Raw genomic sequence first — 9,094 nt, 5'->3', positions numbered from 1 at the left:
GTGAATCAAGGCCACTGGCCCGAAACCGCCAGATCTGCGGCCTCCCAGATGCAGCCGCGCGGTGTCACCCTGCGCGCGCCTCACCCGCCGACCTCCGCGCCACCCCCACGCCCAGGCGCCGCGTCCACCAGCAACAGCAACGCCGGACACGAGCTCCGCCGCCTCCACCACCTGAGTTTTTTACACGATGTGGGCACATGTGCTATAGGACTGATGGTAATTTTTCATAATTTTTTGTGATGGAGAAGTATCTGAACACTTCCCGCTACGCGGATTGCTCTTCGCGTGTCTACGACTGTGGTCGGCGGCCTCCGGGGGCTAGCATGCCGCCAAATCTTGCGTAGGCGGCCTCTCACAAGTCTGGAAGTGTTGTGGCGGTTTCAAACGCCCGGCACGCGTCTCCGGGGTGTGGCCCCCCTCACGGACGGCGCCACCGCCGGCACCTGGTGGCGGGAAACGGACGCGTGGGGTCTACACGGAGGGGATCTTGATGTGGCTTTGGCCCGGATGTTGCTCCAAAGTGTTCCTATGGACTGACCTAACACAACCGGGTGGAGAGTTCCACTGGTCAAAGCCCGTTCATGCAAAAGTCAAAGGGCTAGATCCCATGGTCAAACGCTACAGGGTTAGGCGGGACGGGGGCCGGGGGGTAGCAATGCCACCGGAGCGTCGCACCGGGACCTCATACATGCCGTACAGTGTGGTGGCATGTCCGAAGAGGCGGCACGCGTCTCCGGGGTGTGCCCCCCCTCACGGACGGCGCCGCCGCCGGCACCTGGAGGGGGGAAACGGACGCGTCGGGTCTACACGGAGGGGATCTTGCTGTGGGTCTGGCCCGGATGTTGCTCCAAAGTGTTCTTATGGGCTCACCTAACACAACCGGGTGGATAGGTCCAATGGTCAAAGCCCGTCCGTGCAAAGTCAAAGGGCTAGATCCCGTGGTCAAACGCTACAGGGTTAGGCGGGACGGGGGCCCTGGGGGGTAGCAATGCCACCGGAGCGTCGCACCGGGACCTCATACATGCGGGGTGGTGTGGTGGCATGTCCGAAGAGGCGGCACGCGTCTCCGGGGTTTGGCCCCCTCCAAGTGACGGCGGCACTGCCTTGCGTGGAGGGGGGGCCACACCGCGGAGCCCCAAGACGGGCGTCTACGCATGCCTAAACACTTTCACATATGCATCGGGACCCGTTCGATGTTTCGGTGACATAGCTACAGCCCGAATCCCCCCACTAACCAGATTCCCTCCGTGTCGACCGTTTCCCCCCTCCGTGACACGGCGACAGCGACGTTCGTAACGGGGGGCAATCGATATACCATCGGGGTATGTTTTTTTAGATAAGGCATAATTATCTTATGGAAAAACAAAAAATAATATAAAGTAAAAATAAAAGAATAAAAATAAAATAAATATATGCTGCGCACACGGAGGTGCAGTCCGACGGATCGATGGCGTGGCATCGCACACAGATCGATGACGTGGCAAAGGGGCATGGGCCAGGCCTATGCCGTAGGCATATCTCTGCCATAGATAATATAAAGTAAAATAAAAAATAAAGATAAAAAATAAAGATAAAATAAATATATGCCGACGGCAAGCACACACGGAGGTGCAGTCCCACGGATTGATGACGTGGCATCGCACACAAATCGATGGCGTGGCAGAGGGGCATGGGTCAGGCCTATACCGACGGCTATGCCGTAGGCATATCTCTGCCATAGATATGCCGACGGCCGCCGTTACCTCCCGTCGGCGTAGTTTCAACGCCGTCAAACGGTCAGCGCTGACCGGGTAGGTGGGCCCGGGCTATGCCGACGGTCTAGCCTATGCCGACGGCCCCGTCGGCATAGATAGACGTATGCCGACGGCTTTTCTACGCCTACGGCCTGTGCTAGGCCGTCGGGATAGGTCTATCTATGCCGACGGGGGCCGTCGGCATAGAGGAGGCCGTCGGCGTACGCAGTTATTCTGGTAGTGACACGCCGACCCAAACGCGGAAGCGGACATCCATGTCCGCCTGGCCGACCCAAACGGACAAAAAGCGGACAAAAGCGCCGTCCGTTTGGGTCAGCCCGTTGGAGTTGCTCTAATGTGCCTTGTTTCGGCTAAACTAGCCTCCGTATATGTAGTAGGGACAAAAAGAAGAAGAAGAAATGCACCATGCCCTACAGTATACAAAACAAAGCATCGGTGAAAGGACCATTTTGTCTACTATCCGCTGGAATTCCACTACACAGACGAGCCACAATTTTGGAACCATATAGACACATACATACCCGGCGTACGCGAAGGTCTGGGTCACGGAACTAAAACGAAAAACAACAGGGAAAGGCACTTGGCAACACGACTTTTCTTCCACTCTCTGGCCTTACGCGTACGTAATTCCACTGCGCGGACAAGCCACAGGTTTGGACCGATGCATCCATGCCCGTCGTACACTTCCCGCCAGGTGACCACACCGCGTGACGAACGGATCGATGATGTGGAAAACAACGAAGGCCACGAGTTTCTCGGGGCGCGACTGGTGCCGGGTCTCGTACGCGCGCGCACGGTGATTAGGCAGACAAAATAGCCGGACCGTCGACATGCATGCATTGCGTTGGACAGTTGGAGGTCATGTAATTACGTACGTTCGATCACACCACACACCTGGCTTCTGGCCAGCTATAGATTGGAAGAAACATGGAAACCAGAGCACGATCGAGAGTGGACTAATAACTACGAACCGGAAGTTCTCGCCAAACTATTTCCAACCCGCCAAACAAGCCGCTCTTGGAACCCAGTCCTACAGTCCTACTCCTATATATTGGTTGTGTCTGATTGGTACCCTTTGCATGCAATAGGAAGCCTAGCTACTACTGTTGTAGTACCACAGTAGCCGAGTTCGTGCGTGCGCCAACTGTTTCCTAGCATAGCAAGCTGGTCGAGCTTCCGAAGATGGCGCGGCAGCGTACGCGCTCTGCCTCCGCGCTCGCGCTCGCCGTGGCGTTGGTCGTCGGAGTCTTGGCGTCCATCCCTATCGGTAAGCAACCAACCTGCAAGCATGCATGTCTCCGTTCATCACCGGCATCAAAGTAACGAACGGCATGCAATGGTTCGCTCGCCGGGACTATGACTAATTCTATTTGCACTGTCCACGGCGTGCGTGCAGAGGTGGCATCCATCGGCGTGTGCAACGGGATGATAGGCGACAGCCAGTCCCTGCCGTCGCGGGCCGACGTGGTGCAGCTGTACAGGACCAAGGGCATCAGCGCCATGCGCATCTACGCCCCGGACCCCGAGACGCTCCAGGCCCTCGGCGACACCGGCATCGACCTCATCATGGACGTCGGCAACGGCAACCTTTCCGCCCTCGCCTCCGACCCCGGCTTGGCGGCGTCCTGGGTCCAGGAAAACGTGCTGGCCTACCCGCGGGTCAGCATCAAGTATATCGCGGCCGGCAACGAGGTGGAAGGCGGCGACACGCAGAACATCGTCCCGGCCATGACGAACCTCAACGCCGCGCTCTCCAAGGCCAGCCGCCCTGACGTGAAGGTGTCCACGGCTGTCAAGATGAGCGTGCTCGCGTCCTCCTCGCCTCCCTCCAGCGGCGTGTTCAAAGACGCGTACATGACGGAGGTGGCCCAGCTGCTCAAGGACACCAGCGCGCCGCTGCTCGCCAACGTGTACCCCTACATCGCCAAAAGGGACACCCCGACCATCGACCTCAGCTTCGCGCTCTTCCAGCCGAGCCCCAACCCGGTGAACGACAACGGCCTCACCTACACCAACCTCTTCGACGCCATGGTCGACGCGATGTACACGGCCATGGAGCAGGCGGGCGCGTCGGCCGTGCCCATCGTGGTCTCGGAGAGCGGGTGGCCGTCGGCCGGCGACGACCTGGCAACCCCCACTAACGCGCAGGCGTACAACCAGAACCTGATCGACCACGTCGGCAAAGGTACGCCCAAGAGGGCCGGGCCCCTGGAGACGTACATCTTCGCCATGTTCAACGAGAACCGAAAGGACGGGCCCGAGACAGAGAGGAACTTTGGACTGTTCAACGGACCCGACAAGACGCCGGTGTACCCTATAAACTTCACCAATTAGTTAAGACGGCCGGACTACATATTCATTTATGCAATACATACGTAGCTACTACTACGGTCATCTCAATAAGTTGTGAAATAATTCGTGCAAGCACGTACTAGTATTTAATAGATAATGAGAGACTATGAATAAGATCCATCCATTGTGTTTTGGAAATAAGGATCGGTTCCTCTCCGCTAAAGAAGCGTAGTAAACTTGTGAAGTACAGCGTTTGATTCTAATTATTTTCCTTAGAAACAAGTTTTGCTAATTCTAAGTTGACTGATAATTTCTTTCGACGCTGAGAACTATCCATCCATGAAAAACTTCATATTTTGTGAGCAAAAAATGCTAGATCGACGGACAATTACGGGGAATCAACGGACCCTCCCAACCAACTAAACTTGCCCCCCTGATTTTCAGGGTGGGGTGGGGCCTCTCCCTCCTCCTTAATCCAATTACAGATTGCCAACTAGTTCTCACCCCGTAATTGTCCGTTAATGTAGCATTGCCGTTTTGTGAGCGCTCAAAAATATTCTATTTGTTTTGCACACATAGGCAAAGCAAATATTGTGAATGTTGCTTACATCTATATATATGAACGAATATGTAAAGTTGACTGAGAAAAGAGAAATAAGATTATCTTACTAGTTGCCTAAGAGCATCTCCAACAGACGCGCAACGCGCGACTCGTTAAAAAACAGAATACAAGGTCGGGTGAGCCAGCTTTTGCGCGTGGCGCTGCGCTGGCTCCAGCGGCCGCCGCAAAATAAGCAAGCTCGAGCCGCTCCAGCAGACGTGCTATATTTCTTCTTTTTTTAACTACAATTTGATACACATTTGGCTCTGATAGTACAAATGTGATAGATAGTTCGTCACATAGCCTCCTCCTACGATACAAAATAGTGCATAGATAGTTCATAGCCTTCTCCTACAATAGATAGATAAAATGAAAAACTACTACTACTTGTCATCCTCCGACTCGGACTCTGCCTCGGTGATGTTCTCCTCCGACGTCTGAACGTAGCCGTCAAGGACCCGCTCATCGTTCGAGTCCCAGGACGACGCTCCTAGTGCGATGTTGAATTTAGCGACCGCCTTCCGTGTTCGCCTGTCCTCGTGATAGGCGGCTCGCTCCTCCCTCCTCTCCTCCCTCTCCACCCTCCTCTCAGCGTAGAACTGTTGCTCATTGATGACATCTTGCGGGAAGCGTAGGCGCCACAGCGCCATGGCTTCCTCGTCCATCTCGGCCAAGCTGAGACGGCGCTCCCGCCTCCAGTTCTCGCGACGATCCTCGTCGGTGATAAGCCCCGGGGGAGGCGCCAACTCCTGCGCCCGCTCCCGCGTCGCCATGTCCGGTAAGTTCATGTCCCAACGGGACCGCCGGAGGCGCCATGCCGCAGCGTCGTACGCGCGGGCGCCCTCCTGGGCGGTGTCGAAGGTTACGAGGCCGAGGCGCACGTCGCCGGACTGAATCTCGGCGGAGTAGGTGCCGGACGGACGTACGTGGACGCCGCGGTAGCCCGAAGCTCCCCGGCGGCGCGGCGGCATGGTGGCGCGGTGGTGGCGTGTCGGCGGCGAGGAGAGAAAGCGGTAGAGGGAGCGACGAGAGAGCGGCAGAGGACGCTGCAATTTTATAGGCGCGTCGGATGCGGTGCGCCAAATCTAGCACGCGAGCTCCCTCTTTCGCCCGCGCGCGCTAGTTTCCGCCTCCGCTGGAGCGCGCGAAAACGTCCCGGGCGCGTGAAAATGGCATTTTACCGCGCGCGTGTCTTTTGGCGCGGCTGTTGGAGATGCTCTAACAGAACCATAAATAAACATATATAGGTAGTATATCACAATGGAAACAGTTTTAAAAATCCTGTTAATTTTTTTAGAAAAATCCCAACAAAAAAGAATTGATTTAAAAATACAAATTAAACACCATATAAATATCTCTAAGTTTTTTTTCTTTCATAATTAAGTATGTCAAATTTAGAAATACCATGCACGCAACTTTTGTGTTCGCGATCCGTCCGGATGACTGAAACGCAGAATCGTAAGTGTTGATGGAGTAGTATGCAATTTGGCAGGTCTAGAGCAGTTTTACTTTATAAGTTGAATCCAACAAATACATCTATATGCAATGCGTGTTTTGATATCGTATCAGGTTGAACAATTGCCCGCCCCAGGCACAAATAGCATGTCATCATACATGTACAATTCTGTACATTTTCTGAAGCGTATTTTTTTTACACCCTTGCTATATCTTTGACCTAGCTTATTTTAAATTCTGCATCATCTAAATTTTTTTGACCGTTTGATCGACTCAAACTCTCACACATGATTATGGTTTTTTGTGCCACTCTATGGTCTTATGCAATACGTAATAAATAAAGATTGAAAAAAATGCAACATATTTGGTGTGCAACGTGCACTATAAATTTATTTTCGGTTTATGTACAAATAATATCAATGGTATGAAAAGGTAACCAGAAATGATTTAGGTTTTATACTCCAGCACAGGATGGCAATCCCCAAAAAAGACATAGGATGGCTCCGTAAAAAAAAAGACATAGGATGGCAATGAGGCCACATACCGAGCCAAGTTCATGAGTTATTTTTTTATTTTTTTTGCGGGAGAAGTTCATGAGGATTTCATCAAGTAAGGAGTGGGGATTGTGTGTGTGGATATTTTACGGAACTAAGTTTTTTATTTGGGGTTGCAATCGACATGATGCATGAATTGCGTTGGGCCGTTGGAAGTCTTGCACGTACGATCACACCACACACCTGGCTGCTGGGCAGCTATATATGGAGATGAACCAAACTATTTCAGACTCGCCAGCTATATAAATAGGGCGCGCGCTAGCTCTTGGAATCCATCCATCCATCGAGTCCTATATATAGGTGGTGGATTGTCGGTCGAGTTGCATGCGAAAGAAGGCCTAGGAGCCGGGTACGTACGTGCGTGCATCAACTGTTTCTTCCTCGCATAGCAAGCTGATCGATCGATGGAGCTTCTCAAGATGGCGCGGCAACGTACGGTGGCCATGGCGTTGGTCGTCGGAGTCTTGGCGTCCATCACTATCGGTAATTAAGTCACCAACCAACCTGCATGCATGCATGTCTCCGTGCCGTGGTGTCCATCACCGGCGGTGAGGTGACAGACCAGTTGTTTGCATATATATTGCTGTCAAACTACGAACTCACTAGTGTTGTCCCTGGCGATTGCGCGGGCAGATCAGGTGCAATCCATCGGCGTGTGCAACGGCAAGGTAGGCGACAACCTGCCATCGCGGGCCGAGGTGGTGCAGCTCTACAAGTCCCTGGGAATCGGCGCGATGCGCATCTACGAGCCGGAACCCGAGACGCTCCTGGCCCTCGACGGCACCGAGATCGACCTCATCATGGACGTGGGTGGCGGCTTCGCCGCCATCGCCTCCGACCCTGACGCCGCGGCCGACTGGGTCCGTGACAACGTGCTTGCCTTCCCGGGCGTCCGCATCAAGTACATTGCGGCCGGCAACGAGGTGGAGGGCAGCGACACGGACAGCATCGTCCCGGCCATCAAGAACCTCAACGCCGCGCTCGCCGCGGCCAGCCGCACTGACGTCAAGGTGTCCACGGCGGTCAAGATGAGCGTGCTCGGCTCCTCCTCGCCGCCCTCCGAGGGCGCGTTCAAGGACGCGTACATGACGGAGGTGGCCAAGATGCTCAAGGCCACCGGAGCCCCGCTCCTCGCCAACGTGTACCCCTACTTCGCCAAAAGGGACACCCCGGACATCAACCTCGGCTTCGCGCTCTTCCAGCAAAGCCCCAGCACGGTCAGCGACAGCGGTCTCACCTACACGAACCTCTTCGACGCCATGGTCGACGCGCTTTACTCGGCCTTGGAGAAGGCGGGTGCGCCGGAGGTGCCCATCGTAGTCTCGGAGAGCGGCTGGCCGTCAGCCGGCGACGACCTGGCAACCGTCGCTAACGCGCAGGCGTACAACCAGGGGCTGATCGACCACGTCGGCAAAGGCACGCCCAAGAGGGCGGTGCCGCTGGAGGCGTACATCTTCGCCATGTTCAACGAGAACCAAAAGGGAGGGGCCGTGACAGAGAAGAACTTTGGGCTGTTCAACGGCCCCGACAAGACGCCGGTGTACCCTATAAAGTTCAACAATTAGCTAAGACAACCGGACTACATATTCATGTATTACAGTACATATATAGCTGCTGCTTCGATCCATCTTAATAAGCTGCAGAATAATTCGTACAATGTCATATGAATAAGAGCCATCAGTTGTGTTGGCAATACGAATCGTTTTCCCTCAAGCATTGTAAACTTGTGATGTACAGCGTTTGATTCTATTTTTCCCCTCATAAACAAGTATTTTTGCTAATTCAAAGTTGACTGATAATTGTTGTCGACCCTGAGAATCGTCAATACATGGAAAAGTCCTCTCAGAAATGTTCTATTTGTTTTGCACACATAGGCAAACTAATTAGGGACTGGCTATGTGCCAGGCGACTGAATTTCTAAAAAGGATCAGTCGGTAGAAAACAAACACAGAAACAGAAATCGACTGACGGCAAAACCAGAGTCAATCGATTTGTGAAATCACTAGCCCAACCCAAAAATTCTGGGCCTTCTTCGTTCTGTTCCCTCTGCCTTTTTCGGGCCATTTCTTCAGTCAGTGCTAGACCCGCGACCCGTTAACCCGCGCTGCTTGGATCGGGATCTCAGCTCCAGCAGCGCACGCGTCTCCACCCGCACTGCTTTTCTTCCTTCTTCCACCATCTTCCTTCGTCTCTACTCCTTCTACCCTAACAACGCCGCCATGGAGGAGAAGAAATCAGATCCAAAACGGGACATCAAGTAACTAAGGAAGAAGAAGAATAAAGCTGGAGGCGGTATCCCTAGATATCCGCTTCTGGTAAATCAACTTCTCCAAGAGCCGATCACCCTTGTTCCCTCCATGAGATCATTTCTGTACAAAAATAATAATAAAAAGAATTAATTCACGGTTTTCAGATCTTGAAACATGAAAATATAATGC

General features: G+C 53.5%; 1 protein-coding gene across 1 annotated transcript; it reads left to right on the top strand.

Annotated features, from left to right (window-relative positions):
- Positions 1 to 2,735: 2,735 nt before the first annotated feature.
- Positions 2,736 to 8,465, top strand: LOC780653 (uncharacterized). The gene is made up of 6 exons (XM_044498742.1): positions 2,736 to 3,021; positions 3,151 to 4,087; positions 4,574 to 4,585; positions 5,283 to 5,508; positions 7,046 to 7,139; positions 7,290 to 8,465. The coding sequence occupies exons 1-6, from the start codon at positions 2,937 to 2,939 to the stop codon at positions 8,219 to 8,221; spliced, it is 2,286 nt and encodes a 761-aa protein (XP_044354677.1). The 5' UTR covers positions 2,736 to 2,936; the 3' UTR covers positions 8,222 to 8,465.
- The last annotated feature ends 629 nt before the right edge of the window (positions 8,466 to 9,094 follow it).

Source organism: Triticum aestivum, chromosome 3D, assembly GCF_018294505.1.
Source record: "Triticum aestivum cultivar Chinese Spring chromosome 3D, IWGSC CS RefSeq v2.1, whole genome shotgun sequence".
NCBI lineage: Eukaryota > Viridiplantae > Streptophyta > Magnoliopsida > Poales > Poaceae > Triticum > Triticum aestivum.
The sequence above is the reverse complement of the archived record's forward strand: the minus strand, read 5'-3'. Positions and strand labels throughout refer to the sequence as shown.